Genomic DNA, 20,631 nt, shown 5'->3' with positions numbered 1-20,631 from the left:
CTGACTGGGCCACTCGGGTGTCCCCCAAATAAGATTTCTTTAAACTGTGTAAGGTACTATCCCAAAGATACAAATGTAGTGATCCAAAGGGGCACCTACACCCCAATGTTTATAGCAGCAATGTCCGTAATAGCCAAACTGTGGAAAGAGCCCAGATATCCCTCAACAGATGAATGGATACAGATGATGTGGTATATATACACAATGGAATACTACTCAGCCATCAAAAGAAATGAAATCTTGCCATTTGCAATGATGCGGATGAAACCTGAGGGTATTATGCCATCAGAGAAAGACAATTATATGATCTCAGTCATGTGTGGAATTTAAGAAACAAAACAGAGGGTCACAGGGGAAGGGAGGGAAAAATAAACCAGACAAAATCAGAAAGGGAGACAAACCCATAAAAGACTCTTAATCATAGGAAACAAACTGAGGGTTGCTGGAGGGGAAGGTTATGGAGGGATGGGGTAACTGGGTGATGGACATTAAGGAGGACATGTGATGTAACAAGTCTTATTATATCAGACACGATTCACTGACCTCTGCCTCTGAAACTAATAATACACTATATGTTAATTAATTGAATTTAAATTAAAAGAAATAATAAATAAATAAACTGAGTAAGGGGATTCTCATTCTAAATGTCATACAGAAAAACAAATATGAGAAAACTGCCCCCTAAATTCTAAAAAGTAAGGAAAGTATAGCAGGGTTAGTCTTCCAGATAACAGGACATTCTAAAATTACGTTAATTAAAACTATATGATACTGGTGGGTGCCTGGGTGGCTCAGTTGGTAAAGGGTCTACCTTCGACTCAGGTCATGAGTTCAGGGTCCTGGGACCGAGCCCCGCATCGGTCTCCCTGCTCAGTGGGAGCCTACTTCTCCCTCTCCCTTTGCCCCTCCCCCCAACTTGTGCTCTCTTTCTCAAATAAATACAATCTTAAAAAAAAACTATACGATACTGGTGAATGAATAATATAAAATCAATTGAATACTACGTCCAGAGACAGACAAATACATGTCAGATTGCAAGCCTAACACTGCAATTAGTAGGGAAAGGGGGATTGACTAGCTACAAGGGAAAAAATAAAGCTTCCTTTCATTGTTAATTTGGCAAATAAACTTGTATTATCTTTAAGATAACTGTATCTCATATGTGTAAATAATGATATTCTTGGTGCACAGGTTAATATATCTAATAGAATCAACTGCCAGAAGTGAAATTGCTAAGGCAAAGATATGTGCATTTAAATTTGCCTTTCAAATTTATCAGTTCCCATACAGTGTAGAAGAGTGTCTGAAACCTAGCAAGAAAATAGTATTTTCCATCACTCGATTCCCAGAAACACATTCAGTCAAAGCAATACTTTATCTTTTATGATATTCTAAACCAAAACCAATTCATAATCTAAAAATGAAAAACGAGGAATGTACACACCTGAATTTTTCTGGCCCAAATGCTCCATAAAAAGTAGTCAATTTTGCATGAGCCCTTAGTACCTAAAAGGAAATAACATGATAATCTGAATATCGTATCCAAGAAAATTAAAATTTAAAACACCAAAAATAGGCTTTCTGTTTCAGAAGTCTTGCACACATGCTTATTTCACCCCATATTATAGGTCAATTCTCATAAATACAACAAAAAAAATTGGAATAATGGAAACATTTCCAATCACATTCAATGCAATAAAACTGCAAAAGAGAAGGCATTTGCACATTGACTGTAGTGCTCTTCAAAATTAATTAGTTTTCCCGGTGATTTATAAATGCCCTTATGGTAAAATCCAGCCAGATTATACCAAAAATTTACTTTGAAATAAGAGTTTAAACCATGATAGTCATCATAACAGTTAACATTTACTTGTGTGCTTAACCAGTACTAGACACTATGCAAAATAGTTTATATAAATTACTCCATCTGACTTCAAAATAACCCCGTAAGTACTATTATTATTCCCATTTTTCAGTAAGGAAATAAGTATTAAAATAAGTTGCTCTTGAAAAAATACAGGTCTATCTTGAATTGAAAAACATATTGTAAATGTACATTTACCCTCAAATTAAGTACAATATAATTACCTCTTTTAAACCATCAGAATAGACAGGAACAGTTTTATTTTCTTTTTTCAAAAGCTAAGATGAATAATGAGAAACAATGTTAGAATATCTGCTATATTAGTTTTTTTCATGAAACATGGATTTTCTGTGAAAGGAAACAAATTATCAGATCACACTAAATTCTGAGACAAACAGTGAATGATAAAGAAATGACATATCTTAAAAAATTATGCATCTTATGAAAACAGCTCACAATATTTTGCCCATCTGTTACACCTTGATTTTAAGGAATATAACCAGCAACAGTATTGACAGCTCACTGAGGGGAACCTACAGCAAAAAATGCACTTCAGAACATGTCTGTGATAGAGACGCAATGCATTTTTTTTTTTAGATGGTTTCTTTTGCATGAGACAAACTAACAGGTACAAACGTTATAAAAACTTACCCTGGTTTTGGCATAATTTAGCATTTCCTGGGTTGTTTCGTAAGTTAGCCACTGAGCCTCCAAGCAGTAATTCACCACAAATTCGTCGTCCTGTTTCAGAAATGCCAGACACAGTGAGGCGATCTAATGTTGATCAGTCCATCAATCTGAATACTCCCATACACGACAGGGAAAACATACCTGGATTTTACGTAGATTTTCCTTAGCTTCATCTACGAGTTTTTGCCATTTGGTCTGCTCGCTGGTGTCTGCAGAACTCAAGGCTAATCTTTCTAATATATCGTTGGATTTCACCTTATAAACAAGCTGTAATATAAACATGCCACATTAAGGAACTTGAAGCAAAGTCATGCCTGTGTGTGACTTCTTAGGCTGCAGGCAATAGATTGTTATGAAAAAAGGGGAAGCCTCATGTGGTCCAGGAATAAACAGTAAAGCAGGTAACGCTCAGGTAATGCAAAGGTAATCTGGATTGCTAAGAGTTACGGAGACCATTTGAGTCCTGAACTACATGTGTCAAGCAGGGTACTAAGAGCCTTATGTAATTATCTCATTTAATTCTCATAAAAACCTGAGCAAGCATTTACACCTCACCATAACCCTATGGGATGAATACTAACATTTCCGTTATACCATCAAGAAAACTGAGACTCCAGAAAGGGTAAGTAATGCACTTGAAACTATGCAGTTCCAAAGTGATGGAGCTGGTTTTTAAAAGATGACCACGATTATGTGCATGCCTCGCTTTCTAAGTCTGTCAAAGTTCCTTTAGCAGCTAGAAACGGCCTGAGTTAGAAATAATCAATACTGGGGCGCTTGGGTGGCTCAGTCAGTCAAGTGTCCAACTCTTGGTTTGGGCTCAGATCATCTCAGGGTTATGAGATCGAGCCCCAAGCCCCCTTGTCAGGCTCCATGCTTGGAGCCTGCTTGGGGTCCCCCTCTCTCTGCCCCTCCCCCAGCTCATGCACACTCTGGAAAGAAAGAAACAAGGAAAGAAACAAACAAAGAAACAAAGCAACAAGGAAAGAAACAAAGAAAAGAAAAAGAAAAACCCAAAACTTTAAGTTCCTTTTTTATATACAAAATGCCAACTTCGACAAGGACTCTGTAATTCTGAAAGCTAAAAATGATAAGAAAGCATAGTTTCTCTACTCATATTTCTCTACTCCCTGAAAACTGCTTTCACTGATTCTGATTTTTACTCCATTCACTTTTCAATCTTAATTTTATTTACATTTTTAAGGTAATCTCTATTTTCAATGTGAGGCTCGAACTCATGACCCCAAGATCAAGAGTCACAGGCTCTACTAACTGAGCCAGCCAGGAACCCCCATTCACTTTTTAAAAAAATTAGTTATTAAGAAACTTTCAGATGTTCAAAAAGGTAATCATATAACACTCAAGTACTCATTACCCTACATAAAAATAAATATTAACAATATAGCTTAGGACCCCCTTTTCTTCCCAAATATATCATTCTCCTTGTCCCAACCAGAAGTATCCATTATTCTGATTCTGGTGCTTAAAATTCCATTAATTTCTCTATCCCTTTACTCATATACCTTTCTAAACAACACACAAAATTGTTTTGTATGTTTTAAAAAAATGTTACGCTTTTATTTTTTTCAAGATTTTATTTACTTATTTTTGAGAGAGAGAAAGAGAGTGTGCATAAGCAGGGGGAGGGGCAGAGGGAGAAGCAGACTCCCGCTGAGCAGGGAGTGCTACTCGGGGCTTGATCCTAGGACCCTGGATCACGACCTGAGCTGAAGGCAGACACTTAACCAACTGAGCCACCCAGGTGCCCTAAAATGTTATACTTTTCACTTCCCACTAGACTCTGAAGTTTCTCTTTCCTTGACTTCTACCTATAATCATACGTTCTTGTTGTTTTCTTCCTTTATTTCTTCCCACATATGCATATAGCCCTTATTCCTCACATCCTACATGCTGGTGCCCCTGGATCTCATCCTGAGATGAGCTCTCTCTACTCTGCACACTCGCCCAGAATGGTCTGAGCCATCCCCTGGTGATACTCACCTCTAGATTCAGCTCAGATCACTCTCCATCCTCCTACCAGATAGTCTCATTTCACAAGACCCCTTCCATGCAGTTTTTACAAAGCAGACCCTTCATTTTTTACCACTACCTGCTCTTCCACACTTACTTCCCATTTTAGGGAGTGTCATCCCCATCCCACGAGTATGCTGAGCCAAAGTCCTGCCAGGCCATTCCTTACATTTGTCCCTCCCTATGTTTGATCTCTTAGTCCCACTGATTCTACCTCCTCTGAGAGTCTTCTGTCAGACCCTCCCTCTCGTACATCTTCACTTCACTGCACTGGCTCAGGTCTCACGCAGAAAGCTGTTCAGTCTCCCAACTGGTCTTCACACCCCTATGTCTGCCCCATTCCAAACAATTCTCCCGCTTTACAAAGAGACGATCTAATCAGGACACTTATAGTAGCTCCCCATCACCTGCAGATTACAACCTAAATCCTCTGCAATGCACACAAGGCTCCCCAGGCTCTGATCCCCTACTGCTCCTTTTACTCCTTTGCATATAACCTATTCTCTACTCCTACCTAATCAGCAGGAGTTCCTGGAGGCCTCAAAAGCCTCCCTCACTTTACTCATGCTGTCCTTGCACCTAGAATTCCTACCTCTTCCTAGACCATCTGGAACATCCTCAAGATCTGACATAAATATGACCTCCTCTGTGAAGTCTTTCCGCCCCAGTAAGCATCAATCTCTCCTTTGAATTCCTAGTGTACTTTGGTCATATCTTAATTATAGGCTTGATCATTAAATTCCAATTACACTTTACGTGTCTGTCTCCCCAGGCCCCATTACATGAAAAAAAGCTTGTTTGATGAACAAATGAATTCATGAATGATTTACCTCAACATCTAGTCCAAACTGAATAGCAAAGCTCTCAGCTTCAGCAAATCTGTGTTTGTGAAGTAACCGACTCAATCTGACAAGTTGAAAAAGAAATTTCAGTAAAATTCTATTAATCAGGGAATTTAAGTTTATCCTTAAGGGGTAAAGCTTAAAAGAAAATGAGAAGTTACCTGTTTTCTGGTAAAGCTTCTGTAAGACACCTGAGTACCACAACAGAGACTGAGTCTTCAGATAATCTGAAAAGAGTTTTTACTGTAAGTGTATTTGTCATTAATATTAATAAGTAAATTGTAACTTAGCTGCTATTTAACAACTTGTTTGATAAAACAAAACATGACCTACTTTGAATCATTTTTGCAAATTCCTTCCAAAAGGTATATGGTATCCTACAACAATAAAAAAAATGTTTAAAATTGAAATATAGAAATATTCATTTTATAGTTACTAAGGTTTAGGTGAGAATTATCCATCAATGGATTCTAAATTCACTGCAAAAAACCACTGGGGAAAAGGATATTCCCAGAGTCTCAGAATAACACCACAGAATTTACTTAGCAATTACAAAGGCGGGGAAGTACCTCACAATGGAGAAATCTGGCAGAACTGCCCTAACCAAGTAATCACACCTGTCATCACTACTAATAGGAAAAATGGACAAGAGTCCCTTTATGTGACACAGTTCAATACAGTATTACCTATGTGGTATCCTTGCCAAGAAAGCTCAGCTTGCATCTAATTATGACAAATCCAAATAGAGGGACATTCTATAACAAAACAGGCGAAGATTCAGAAAATGTTAACGTCTTAAAAAAACAAAAAGACTAGGGAACTATTACAGATTAAAGCAGACTATCATGCGACCATAACAACAAAATTCCATGCATGATGCATTTTTTTTTTTTAAAAGATTCTATTTATCTATTTGACAGAGATAGAGACAGCCAGCGAGAGAGGGAACACAAGCAGGGGGAGTGGGAGAGGAAGAAGCAGGCTCACAGCAGAGGAGCCTGATGTGGAGCTCGATCCCATAACACCGGGATCACGCCCTGAGCTGAAGGCAGACGCCCAACCACTGTGCCACCCAGGCGCCCCCCATGCATAATGCTTGATTGGATGCTGGATCAGGGGGAAAAGAAAGTTTTAAAGTAACTGGAATCATTGGTAAAATCTGGATTTGGATGGTATGTTTCTTAATAGTATTGTACTAATGTTAAATTTTAATAGTGCTACGGAAGAATGCACTTATTCTTAGGAGAGACCTGCTGAAGCACATAGGGGTTAACAGGCCATGATGTCTGCAAGTAAATTCCAAATGGTTTGGAAAAATAGAATGTGTCTGTGTGGTCTGTCTGCATGTCTGTGTGTGAATATATGAAACAAATGTAATAAATGTTTTTTAAAAAGATTATAATTAAAAGATAAGTCCATAAAAGCAATGACCTTCCCCCCAAATTACTTATCATTCATATTTCCTGTGGGGACACAAGAATACTGAATAAATAGATGATTCAGGTTTTATTTGATTAATACGCTTTTCTTTTCCTTATATGAAGACTGGTCTCTGGCAAGTGTATTCGAAAATATCTGGTAATAATAAATGTAGTTGTAAACCTGAGATCCAACCATGTATTACACCAGTTTCCACTCATGTGTAGGTTACTTAACTTTAGAGGAAAAAAAAAAAAAGATTTTAATTTCTTTAAGTACTCTCTACACCCAGCGTGGGGCTCAAACTCACAACCCCAAGATCAAGAGTTGAATGCTCTTCTGACTGAGTCAGCCAGGCACCCCCCAGCTTACTTAATGTGTTTTATTATAAAGTACAAAACACATATCAACGTACTGTGCTAATTCCGGATTGGACCAGAGAGGAAACACTAGATACTTCCAAAGAATACAGTAGTTCCATCGTAGGTAATGAATAAACCATGAGATTTTTCATCTAAGAAAAACAGAAGAGCAATTAGTTTACTAGGCCATATAAATTTATAAGAACAAGATAGTACTTCATAATCAAGGGCCTAGATTAAAACATTTGGTATAAGGCTAAATGCAAAAAACAATTTTATAACTAAGTAGACTACCTATTTAAATGTTACATATAAAATTATGCTTTATTCCACCTTCCAAATCTGTTGAATGAAAAAGCATATACCTGAAGTTCATTCTACAATTTGTATTTAAGGTGAATATAATTCCTAACTGTATGAGTCACTCTCATGAACATTTTCTTGTGGATATTTTTAATCCTGCGATGCTCCATTTAAAATGGGGAGCTGAGATTTATATCCATTTTTTGAAAAGATTTTATTTATTTATTTATTTGAAAGAGAAAAAGAGAGAGAGCACATGAGTGGGGGGAGGAGCAGAGGGACAGGGACAAGCAGACTGTGCTGAATGCGGGGCTCAATCTCACAACCCAGAGATTCGGACCTCAGCTGAAATCAAGAGTTGGACACTTAACTGACTGAGCCACCCAGGTGCACCTCCATTTTTTTTTTAAATAAGAAAAAAAGAACTCTGCAGGATTATTTCTGATTTGTAAAGTCTGTGTCAACAAAGAGTTAAAATGCTACAGGCACTATGTAACCACTTTTGTATTAGTTAACACTATTTCTAACACATAATGTGGACAAATGTGAAATAAAATTTTCCAATACCTTCTTATCAGTAGTTGTCAGAGCTACTAATTTAAGATTTGTAATCCCTTGCCTAAAAGAGAAAAGAAAGTTTAAGTGAATCATATAAGTTTTGCCAATTGCTAGATATAGGCTAAATCAAAGGAATATATACATATTTTTAAGATTTTATCTATTCATTTGACACAGAGAGAGCAAGCACAAGCGGGGGGAGCAGCAGAGGGAGAGGGACAAGCAGACTCCCTGCTGAGCAGGGAGCCAGACACCAGGACCTTTGGATCATGACCTGAGCAGAAGGCAGATGCTTAACCGACTGAGCCACCCAGGCGCCCCTCAAAAGAATATTCTGAAAGGTTAAAACTGATTCCCATAGAAGATACTGAAACTGATTTCTTCATGTTTATGGCCCAGAGTGACACTCTCTAACACAAACACTTGGAGGTTTGGACTGCCTGTATGTTCTCAATGAGTTCTCAACAATGGAATGGTCCTAACACTGTCAGTCTGTCCACAGGGATAGTGAGAATGTAATATATAATGAATGATCAAGAAACCTGGTTACAACAGAAGGGAAATCACTACTAGGGTCATAATGTACCATGTGACTGATGAAGGAGAATCTGCTTCTGTGGTGAGAAGAAAATCTTCGATGTGAAGAGAGGGCCAGTTCCATGTGGGAGTCAGAGTGTAAATATCCCAGATGCTCAGCACATTCTGCAAAAAGAGACATTTCACGGACACGTCTTCTTAATGACATATCAAGATCTCACACTGCAGGATCTATCTTTGGATATGTGTACTGAAATAAAGCACAGCAACCAGAGAGTAATCCACCCCAACTAAAGTCCTTGTCTTATGTTAAGTTTGACAAACTCTTGTTGCTCAACATAATGCCAAATGAAAACATCGAAGGAGAAATATCAGAAACATACATCAGTATCGAGAACAAAAAGTAGATTGTCTATCAACTGGAACTTCTTTGCACCTACAAAAGAGAAAGCAAGGTGTGTAAAGATTACATTTCTGTGTTACAGGTAGCCACACTTAAATAATAAGCTAACATTATTTAAGGAAAGGCAGAACTACTACCCTTAAACAAAAAGTTCCCATTCTCACATACCTGCCTCTATATATTTTTAGATGACCACTAAAATGTAAAATCTCCCAAAATGAAGAGTAAAAACTGCAATAGGTCAAGAACAGTCATGTATGTGGACAATTAGCAAACTAATCTGGCTTGTTTCAAAGAGCAGTAAGGTAAAATGGTCCATTCACCAGACTTAGCATATTGACATGAAAATTAAAACTCACTCATAATAACCCCAACTGGTTTCATTAACTTATTTTACCTTTAATAATCTCTGTATCAAGAACATTCTTAACTGTCATTCCTTCTTTTGAAGAGTCTGGTTCCCATTTTGAGAATGCACAGTTACCGGTTCCCTACAGAGGTGAAACAGCACATCAGTTGAAAATTTGGCTCTTAGATCTAAAGTCTCTTCGAAGTAGAAACACCGAAGTCGTACACGTTACTACTTTCAAAATATACTTATGTATTCAAGCCCAACTAGCTTTTACCTTCCAGTTCCTCTCTTAGTCTGCTTTCAACAGAACAGAATGGAAAGAACAGCAAACTTGGCTGTTCACTGTTAGCTTATGAATTTTTAACAAGGAGTGGGCACATTCACGCAACTCACTCCAAAGACATGGGGTAAACTCTAAGACCTCCTCCAGTAGGATGAGATATAGTTTTTGGTTAAGTATCTTCATTTAAGTAGCCACATATTTTTGAAAAAAATTCAAAAATATTAATTTTAAATCATTTGAAACCCTAATGGAATACTGAACTGGATACACAGAGAAATGTGACTGCTTCTTAATATAAAATATAAATCTGGCAGGTAAAAATGTTGCAAATGCTGTAATTATATTGAATTGTTGCCTATTCCTTGAATTAGAAGGTACTCCTTGAATATAATTAGATTTTTATTGTTTTTGCCTGGATTTATAATTGAAAGAAATGCTAAGTTTCAGGTAGAAATTAGTGAAAATAAAGAGGCAGTATGTTTTCCAGCATAGAAACTTACGTGTACTTATTGAGTTAATTTTATGACCTAAATTTTATAATTTGTTTCTGTTATACATTACATATTAATTCGTAATTTAACCAAAACTATGTGCTAATGAAGAAACACTTCAGAAGAAAATAAAATTTTATAGAAATAATTACCCCAATTATCACGGGAATTTCACTTGCTAAATCTCTAGCCACAAGGTTCAGACAACCAAGAGTATGATAATTTTCAGTAGAAATAAAACCAGACTTGATTTGTCCTTGTAACTGCAAAATTAAAAAAAATAAGAATGTTAAATATATGCTCCACAGTCCAAACTCCTTGGAAAGATTGATAAAAAATGAGTTTAAATCAATCTGTTATAAATGCATTTTTATTTTATTTATTCATTTTTAAATACATCTTTTTTTTTAATGATTTTATTTTTAAATAATCTCTACACTCAACATGGGGCTCAAACTCACAACCCTGAGATCAAGAGTTGCATGCTCCTTGGGGCACCTGGGTGGTTCAGTCATTAAGCGTCTGCCTTTGGCTCAGGTCATGATCCCAGAGTCCTGGGACCAGCCCTGCATCGGGCTCCCTGCTCAGCGAGAAGCCTGCTTCTCCCTCTCCCACTCCCCCTGCTTGTGCTCTCTCTGTCGCTGTCTCTCTCTCTGTCAAATAAATAAATAAATAAAATCTTAAAAAAAAAAAAAGTCGTATGCTCCACTGAAGGAGCCAGCCCCAATAAATGCATTTTTAAATGTCAATGTTACTAAAATGTTATATTAAGCAAATTCCCAAAATATCAACCACTAGACAATATCCAGAAACACTCTCCTAAACTCGCATTAAAAATAAGTTTCAGGAGGACAATGTGGTTTTGTTTTCTTACCTTTTTTGCTGTATTGAAGTCTACATTCTCAATTGCTGCGTGAAAGGGGAGAGCAAACTAAAGTTATAGTATTAACCTATAAAATACATGCAAGTCACCCTTGTGTGTCAAGGTGAGATTATATACACTATTCTTCTAGAGTGAAGCACTGGAGACTTTTCAGTTTTGCCCTTGACCACTGATATAAATTGTGACAACATGGCATAGTCAGGGCATCAGCCAGGTTGCGTCTTAGTCCCTGGAGTGACTCTGCATACTTTACCTTACCACATTTCTCCCTCTTAAGGGGGTCTTCTCCCTGCTCCAACTCTCCTATTCAAGCTCTGAAGTCTTACCTGTAAAGTCTTCATCACTTTGCACACATTTTGGAAGAGCTCTTTTACTTGTCTGATTCCTTTGTTAAACTATGAAGAACTATGTCTTGTGGTATCCCCAGGACTTTGTACATCCTTGGCACAAAGACTATGAAAAAATATTTGTTGAACACATGCCCCGAACCAATTCCTCAACCTTTCCCAGCGCAGAGGGATGTATGGTCCGTACCACTCACTGAGCAAATACTATGGATTATTGCCTGTATTGTTAACATGTTTATACAGTCATTTCAGTTTCCAGGTTCATTCATTCCATCAAAAAGCATTTATTACTATTCTAGTGTATGTCTTGTCTCCCCGACTAAGCTATAAACTCTTTGAAGACTGTAAACAATGTACATTTCTTCAGATTCTGTTGCAGCCCTAATAGTGACAAATAAGCAATATAAGAATACTTAAAAGTATATCTGGTATTACAGAATCTAATTAAACTAAAATAATATTCTTAAAGAGAATATTTAAAATTTAACCCAAAAAACTAATAAGAAATATTGCTGCAAATCAATAATAATTTAAAAAATCCATTACTTACCTTGTTGAATTTTTGCAAGTTGAAGGTTTGTAATACAAAAAAATCCACTGTTTGTAAGCAGCAGCATATAATAGGTACCTATTGAAATAAAATCAAGCCAGTTTCTCTAACAGGTGCATGGATATAAAATTTAAGTGTCTGGGGGCACCTGGATGGTACAGTCGGTTAAGTGTCCAGTTAAGCACCTGACTCTTGGTTTCGGTTCAGGTCATGATCTCAGGGTCATGAGATCGAGCCCTGTGTTGGGCTCCATGCTCAGTGTGGAGTCTGCTTGAGACTGTCTCACCCTCTCCCTCTGCCCACCCTCCATGAGTACTCTTTCTCTCTCAAATAAATAAATAAATCTTTAAAAAATTTAAGAGTTTGGACCTACCTTAAAAATATGTCAATTTGCTCATTTAAAATCTAATCATCAAATAATATGGTAATGATACAGACAAAGCTTATTTAAAAAGAATTGGTAAGTTATTTACAAAATAATGCTAGCTTCTTTGAAGTTTTTATAAATCAAACTTCACTTCCCAGGAAAAAAAAAATCTCAGATATACTGAAATAAATTAAGGTCCAGTTAACATTTGTTGAACTAAAAATATGATACATATGCTGAAACCTACAAAAACCATTTATTTTTTTTAAAGATTTTATTTATTTATTAAAGAGAGCACGAGTGCACGCCCAAGCAGGGGAAGCAGGCAGAGGGCGGAGGGGAAAGCAGGCTCCCTGCTAAGCCTGGACCCTGGGATCATGACCTGAGCCAAAGGCAGGCGCTTAACTGACTGAGCCACCCAGGTGCCCCTACAAAAACATTTTAAAAGAATATATTGTCTCTGGGGCGCCTGGGTGGCTCAGTCATTAAGCGTCTGCCTTCGGCTCAGGGCGTGATCCCAGAGCCCTGGGACACAACCCCGCATCGGGCTCCCTGCTCTGCTGAGAAGCCTGCTTCTTCCTCTCCCGCTCCCCCTGCTTGTGTTCCCTCTCTCGCTGGCTGTCTCTCTCTGTCAAATAAATAAATAAAATCTTAAAAAAAAAAAAAAAAAGAATATATTGTCTCCTTGGTAATCTATAAAACTCTCAAAACTATAAATATGAATTTAGAACATTATGTTCAGGGAAAGTACATCTAAACCCCTGAATAGAGCTAAAATACAAAAGCTTATTTCTTATCATAATATTATTTGAATCACTAAAAAAATTAACATTGTATAGGAGGCATAAAAATGAATTCATATAATTTGTTAACTACAAATCTGTTTTTTTTTAATTGGATATTAATCAGAGGACATTGAAAAAAAATTCAAGAAACTTACCTTCACTTGAACCATCTTTCTCAATAATAAGATTCCGGTAAGTACACTGATTTTCATCATTAGCTTTCGGAACAAAAGCCTAATTGCAAATTCATTTCAAATAATAAGATTAAACCCAGAAAAATACAATCAAGAATTATATTCTTTAAAGTCTAGTACTATCAATTGTCATTAGCAATAATTCTACCTATAATTCCAAACATTTTAGTTTTAAAATGAAAAACTATATTGGACAAGCATACCAGGAATAGAATCAAAGCTTAATTTTTCAATTTTGCATTTCCTGCATAAGTTTCAAAGGTATGATTCTAAAATTTAATGTAAGGAACATTATTCTTTTAATTAAAAACAAATTAAGGAATGGTTTGTTATGGTTTTAGTTGTCTAAGAGATAATTTCAAATTTAAGTGACAAAAATGAAAAACATAACAGGGTCTTACGTTAGTGAGTAATGTTTGCTTTGATGTTACATGAATAAGATGTAAGTTGCCACTTCTCTCTCCAACCAAAAGAAACTTTCCTTCTTGACAGAGGCCAACTACATCCACTTCGGTATCTGAAAATTTCAAATCAAAGTTACAAGCTTCCATCGAAAATACTTATTTTTAATATTAAAAAAAGTACAAATTTTGTCATTAAAAGTCAACTATTGGGGTGCCTGGGTGGCTCAGTCGTTAAGTGTCTGCCTTTGGCTCAGGTCATGATCCCGGCGTTCTGGTGTTCTGGCATCGAGCCCCGCCATCGGGCTCCGTGCTCAGCGGGAAGACTGCTTCTCCCTCTCCCACTCCCCCTGCTTGTGTTCCCTCTCTCGCTGCCTCTCCCTCTGTCAAATAAATAAATAAATAAATAAAATATTTTTTTAAAAAGTCAACTATTTAAGCTTCTCTTAAATATGTCCAAAAGGTGGTGATTAAAGTAATAAAGAATGTTACTCTTATTCAGTCAACAAATATTTACTGAGCACTTACTACATGCTAAGCAATGCTCCAGGCCTTTTGCATGTATCTGAGAATAGTAACAAAAGAGTCCCACCTTCATGGAGCTCAAATTTCAAGGCAGAAATAGATGATAAACAATTAGGGCATAAGAAATTATATGACTTGTAAAAAGGTGGTAAATTCTCTGGAAAAAAGAAAAAGTAGAGCGGGGGAAGATAGCTTGGAAGAGCCACGCACAATGCAGGGCCAACTGGAGTGCTCAGGATAGCCCTTTTGCATAAGGTGAGATATAAACAAAGACTTTCCATAAATGTATTACACATTAACACAGCCCACTATTTCATGGTGAAATTGTGAATCTTGTAGACCGTTCAGGGTAGATACATGAAGATTCTACAAAATAGGAGTTCCTTCCCTCCATATTGCAATCAAGATTTCCTTCTCACATGCATACCTCCTGATTCCTTTTCTGTTGTCTAAGTTCTTAAACACTTCAACCATCTCTCAAAATTTAAGAAAAAACGTTCACAATGTTTTCACTTATTTTCCAGCACAATCACTGCTTTGTCCCTTAATTTACTCTTACATACATATTTGCATCATTAAAGCCTTTTAATTCAATGAAAGAATTCATTAGTTTTTAAAAAGCTTTTTAAAGGGGCCCCCAGGTGGCTTAGTCGGTTAAGCATCCAACTCTTGATTTCGGCTCAGGTTGTAATCTCAGGGTCCTGGGATGGAGCCCTGGGTCCCGCTCTGTGCTCAGCCAGGAGTCTGCTTGAGATTCTCTCTCCCTCTGTCCCTTCCCCCACTCACGTTTTCTCTCTCTCTCATAAATAAAAATAAAAAGCTTTTTATACGCCTATATATAAAGGTTTTATTTATTTATTTGAGAGGGAGAGTACAAACAGTGGGGGAGGGGCAGAGGGAGAAGCAGACCCCTGGCTGAGCAGGGAGCCCGATGCGATGGGATGCGCGGCTTGATCCAGGACCCTAGGATCATGACCTCAGTTGAAGTCAAATGTTTAACTGAATGAACCACCCAGGTGCCCCTACAGGGCTACATATATTCTAAAAGTATTCAAATATCAGTTGATATTAAAATTATGTATGATTCAGGAACTTGAACAAAATTGGGCTCAATAGGATTCCACAATATTCTAATTTAAAGAAACCATGCAAGTAAAGTTAATTGTTGCTATAGATGTATTTACACGTACATGTACCCCTTAGATTTATTGAGAGAAGGGTTCATCTCAGGATCCCTTGCATCTAGTACTCAGCACAAAAAAGGCACTTGAGATTAACTTTTTAAAATTAGTCCAATTTCAAGTGTTAGAAACAATGGAGTAAAGGCAATACAGTCGAAATTGTAGCGAGCTACACCTGACTTCCAATTAATTTTATTGTATTACATTAGACTTACCAAATATAAGATGTAGTTGAAGCACTCTACAAACACTGTCAAGCAGTATCACTGATTGGTCCACTACAATAATAAACCCATTACTTAAGCTGCATGCTTGTATCTTTGGATTTAATGAGGCCTGTGGGAGGGAAAAGCAGGACTAAAATAAAATGTTTTTATACACGTTTAACATACTTACTGAGAGTATCATCAGAGTCCCAAGCATCCACATTTAAAAGTTAACTTTTTTCTTTAGTCCATATCTCTAATTAGTCAAGTTTTTCTTTCTATGGTATAACGTGAATCCATTCAGAACCCAAAATGGGGAAACAGTCCAAGATTGCTAGGAAAGGACAAGGGATTCTCAGGTGCAAGTGTTTTTTTCCTAAGGGTGGATCCTATGCCTGTAGGAGCAGGCAGACATCAAAATCAATGAATGAGCCAAGTCTGGCACAAAGCCTCAGTGTCTGAGATATGACGGGGGCCAGGGGTGGGATGTGAACTGGAGGGTTCACACCCCCAAAGATAGTAAAGAGAGCAGAAACAGATTAAACGCCGGTGGAAATGCAACCCTGGCATGGCCATGCCCCATTTACCAAGAAAACTGGATCTTTATGTGAAATGTTCTGAGTTTTCAATATTGGCAGCCAAGTCAACATTTTAAAAAATACTATGCAAGCCAATTATGAGACCCCAGTTTTCAGCTTCTGGTAATTGGAGCTTACATGCAAATATATCTTTTTTTTTTTTTTAAAGATTTTATTTATTTATTTATTTATTTATTTATTTATTTATTTATTTATTTATTTGCCGGAGAGAGAGAGAGCACGAGCACAAGCAGGGGGAATGGCAGGCAGAGGGAGAGAGAGAAGCAGGCTCCCCGCTTAGCAAGGAACCCAACGCAGGGCTCAGTCCTAGGACTCTGGGATCATGACCTGAGCTGAAGGCAGCCACTTAACTGACTAAGCCACCCAGGCACCCCAGAAATGTATCTGGACAGTTTAGTGGTTGGACAGTTTAGTGGTTGACAATGCTTGGTGACTTACTAGCTGAGTAATCTTGGGCAAATGCCTCAACTGACTCTCCTGCAAAACAGGAATAATAATAGTAATACCTATAAAGCTGGCTTTTATGAGGATTAAATGAATGAATTCATGCAAAGGCTTAGAAGATAGCCCTACATATAATACATGCTCAATAAATGTTAACTGTTCTTATTCTTCCCTGGCTAGGTTTTAATCCAATCAGTTCATTTTGTGCCTGTTTAAACAGTCACCTTCTCCAGGTGAAATTCTTGAAAATGCCACCACATTCTGATGCCTCTTATGCTTTTTTTTTTAACTTGCTTCCTCTAATAATGAGAAGTTTTATACCAAACCACTACAGAGAAGGAACTATGCTATACCATCCTGGGATGTACCCATACAGTTCTCTCTGCTTGGACAGCTCTCTCTCCTCTTCTTAAGACGTTATTTTTTAAGAGCAGTTTTAGGTTCACAGCGGAATTGAGAGGAAGGTGCAGAGAGTTCCCACATATTCCCAGCCTCCAGACATGCACAGCCTTCCCCACTATCAACATCCCCCACCAGATGGTACACTTGCTACACTGACACATCACCACCCGGAGTCCATAGTTGATAGTTCACTCTTTCTATTGTACACTCTGTGAATCTGAACACATGTATAATGACAGTTCTCTGTCATTATTATATCATACAGAGTAATTTCATTGCCCTAAAAATCCTGGGCTGTGTCTACTGGTCTCTCCTCCCCTCAAGCTCTAATCCCTGACAACCGTTGCTCTTATCACTGTGTCCATAGTTTTACCTTTTCCAGAGTGTCATATCGTTGGAATGATACAGTATGTAGCTTTAGATTGACTTCTCTCGCTTAATAATAGACATTTAAGTTTCCTCCACGTCTTCCCATGGCTTCATAGCTCTTTTCAGGGCTGAATAATATTTTATTGTCTGGATATACCAGTTTATACATTCACCTACTGAAGGATATCTTGGTTGATTCCAAGTTATGCCAATTTTATTTATTTTTTTGTAAAGATTTTATTTATTTATTTGACAGAGATAGAGACAGCCAGCGAGAGAGGGAACACAAGCAGGAGGAGTGGGAGAGGAAGAAGCAGGCTCATAGCGGAGGAGCCCGATGTGGGGCTCGATCCCACAACGCCGGGATCACGCCCTGAGCTGAAGGCAGACGCCTAACGATTGTGCTACCCAGGCGCCCCCATCCAAGTTATGCCAATTTAAATCAAGCTGCTATAAACATCTATATGCAGGTTTTTGTGTAGATTTAAGTTTCAGCTCCTTTGGGCATATACCGTGGAGTGCAACTGCTTTGTTGGTATTGTATAGGTATGTTTCATTTTGGGAGAAACTGTCCCACTGTCTTCCAAAGTGGCTGTACCATTTTGCATTTCCACCAGTCCTGAATAAGAGTTCCTGTTGCTCCACATCTTTATCAGCATTGGGTGTTGTCAGTGTTGTTGATATTGGCCATTCTGATAGGTGTGCAGTGGTATCTCGTGATTGTTTTATTTTTACTTTTTTAGTAATCTCTACACCCAGTGTAGGACTCAAACTCACAACCCCACGATCAAGAGTTGCATGCTCCTCCAAATGAGCCAGCCAGGTGCCCCTCATGGTGGTTTTAAATTGAACCTCCTTGATGATAAGATGTGAAGCGTCTTTTCATATGCTTGTTATCCGTATATCTTCTTTAGGGAGGTGTGTGTTAGGGTGTTTGGCCCATTTTTTAACCAAGTTATTTGTCTTTTTATAATTAAGTTGGAAGTTCTTTGTATTTTTTTTGGATATGAGTTATTTGTCAGGTAACTATCTACAAATATTTCCTCCCATTCTGTGGTTTTCACTTTTTGAACTTGTCTTTTGAAGCACAGCTTTTAATTCTGATGAAGTTCAATTTATTTTTTTCTTTTGTCACTTGTGCTTATGGCATCACATGTAAGAAGGCTTTGCCTAATCCAAGGTCACAAAGATTATTTTGCATTGTGTTTTTAATTTCTAATTCCATTTGTTCATTGCTGGTATGTAGGAAAGCAGCTGACTTTTGCATATAAACCTTATATTTCTGTAACCTTGCTATAATTGTTTCAGTTGCAGGAGTTTTTTTGTCAACTACTTCAGATTTTCTATGTAGACAATCAAGACATGTGCAAACAAAGTTTTATTTCTTTCTTCTCAGTCTGTATGCCTCTTATTTCCTTTTCTTGTCCTATTGAATTAGCTGGGACTTCCAGTATGATGTTGAAAAGAAGTAGTAAGAGGGATATCCTTGCCTTGTTCTGATCTTACTGGGAAAATTTCTAGTTTCTTCCCATTAAGGATAACATTATAGGTTTTTTGTAGATATTCTTTATCAAATTGAGTAAGCTTCCTTCTATTTCTAGTTTACTGAGAGTTTTTATCATGATTGTTAGATTTTTTCAAATGCTTTTTTCCATTTATTGATATGATTATGTGACTTTTCTTTAATCTGTTGATGTAAAGGATTACATTGATTTTTTTTCCAGCTTTCCTGAGATATAATTTGCAAATAGCATTGTTTAAGTTTAAGGTGTACAATGTGATTATTTAATATACATATATATTGTGAAATGATTACCACAATAAGATTACACATTCATCACCCAATTTTCAAATGTTTAAGCAACCTTGCATACCTGGGATAAGTCCTACTTGGTTGTAGTATATAACTCTCTTCATATATTGGATTCAATTTGAGAATATTTTGAGGACTTTTGCATTTCTGTTCATGAAAAATCTTGGCCTGTAGTTTTCTTTTCTTGCAATGTCTTTGCCTGGTTTGGCTATTAGGGTAATGCTGGGCTTATAGAATTAGTTAGGAAGTATTCCCTCTGCTTCTATCTTCCGAAAGTGATTGTAGAAAATTGGTATAATTTCTTGCCTACATGTTTGGTAGAATTCACCAGTGAACCCATCTGGGTTGGTTCTTTCTGTTTTGGAAGGTTATTAATTACTCATACAATTTCTCAGAAAGAGGCCTATTCAGAATGTCTATTTCTTCTTGTGTGAGTTTTGGAAGATTATGTCTTTCAAGTATGTGGTCCATTTCATTAAGTCATCAAATTTGTGGGCAGAGTGTTGCTCTTAGTATTCCTTGATTATCCTTTTAATATCCATAGGGTCTGTAGTGATGTCCCCCTTTCATTTCTGATATTAGTAATTTGTGTTCTCTGTTTTCCTTAATTAGCCTAAAGACTTACAGATTTCATTGATCTTTTCAAAGAAACAGTTCTTGGTTTCATTGATTTCCTGTTTTCAATTTCACTGATTTCTGTTCTCTAATTCTTTTTTCTGTTTACTATGGATTTCATTTGCTCTTACTTTTCTAGTTTCCTAAGCAAGAAACTAAGATTATTGATTTTAGATCTTTCTTCTTTTCTAACATATACATTCAGTGTTATAAATTTTCCTGTATGCACTGCTTTTGTTGCACTTCACAAATTTTGGTAAGTTGTGTCTCCATTTTCCCTTTTTCTTAAGGCCCAAGTTAAATGCTAATTTCTTCATGAAATGTTCCTTAAACTGTCCCCACCCACAATGAGCTCTCCTTCCTCTGAATTTCTACTGCATTTACTGTCTGTACCATTCATTTGATATTTAGCATATACTGACTTGCACAACTCAGCAGTTTTTATTGCTGGCATTCTGTTTCACTTTAAGGAAAGATCCCAAAAAGATGGGATAATAGTTTACCTTATATTCTAAGTGTTTAGCATAGGATTTTGAACATAGCATTTGCTATGAGTGATGAGCGATACTTCAAGCTAATACAGATGGAATTTTAGTTCCTAGCTGAATTTGAAGCTCAATACACACATACTATTATTTTTCAACAGGAATGCTCAGAGCTCAAGAGAGGCCTGGGCCACTTCCATATTTTGAGGCTTCTGATAATAGTAAAATACAGATGCCACTTTCTCATTACAGGACTTTTAGTATACTTTAAATTAAAATTTTTGCTTTTAACAAATAAACAGTACCAAAGAAAATAATTTATTTGTACTA

The 20,631-nt window shown here is 37.1% G+C and overlaps 1 protein-coding gene across 1 annotated transcript in view; it reads right to left on the bottom strand.

Annotated features, from left to right (window-relative positions):
* Positions 1-20,631, bottom strand: part of KNTC1 (kinetochore associated 1) — a 68,078-nt gene that overhangs the window by 44,122 nt on the left and 3,325 nt on the right. The window contains exons 3-20 of the mRNA XM_045777917.2: positions 15,584-15,704; positions 13,663-13,778; positions 13,223-13,301; positions 11,916-11,993; positions 11,010-11,044; positions 10,288-10,398; positions 9,407-9,500; positions 8,990-9,042; positions 8,656-8,771; positions 8,079-8,130; positions 7,262-7,360; positions 5,761-5,804; positions 5,589-5,654; positions 5,416-5,491; positions 2,696-2,821; positions 2,516-2,605; positions 2,089-2,142; positions 1,445-1,506 (exon numbers count right to left, since the gene is read on the bottom strand). Coding sequence (XP_045633873.1) covers positions 1,445-1,506; positions 2,089-2,142; positions 2,516-2,605; positions 2,696-2,821; positions 5,416-5,491; positions 5,589-5,654; positions 5,761-5,804; positions 7,262-7,360; positions 8,079-8,130; positions 8,656-8,771; positions 8,990-9,042; positions 9,407-9,500; positions 10,288-10,398; positions 11,010-11,044; positions 11,916-11,993; positions 13,223-13,301; positions 13,663-13,778; positions 15,584-15,704 — 1,472 coding nt within the window. The remainder of the gene's footprint in view (positions 1-1,444; positions 1,507-2,088; positions 2,143-2,515; positions 2,606-2,695; positions 2,822-5,415; positions 5,492-5,588; positions 5,655-5,760; positions 5,805-7,261; positions 7,361-8,078; positions 8,131-8,655; positions 8,772-8,989; positions 9,043-9,406; positions 9,501-10,287; positions 10,399-11,009; positions 11,045-11,915; positions 11,994-13,222; positions 13,302-13,662; positions 13,779-15,583; positions 15,705-20,631) is intronic.

Source organism: Ursus americanus, chromosome 30 (assembly GCF_024610735.1).
Source record: "Ursus americanus isolate L20-20 chromosome 30, mUrsAme1.1.p, whole genome shotgun sequence".
Taxonomy (NCBI): domain Eukaryota; kingdom Metazoa; phylum Chordata; class Mammalia; order Carnivora; family Ursidae; genus Ursus; species Ursus americanus.
Note: the sequence above shows the minus strand (reverse complement) of the source record. Positions and strands in the feature narration are given on the sequence as shown.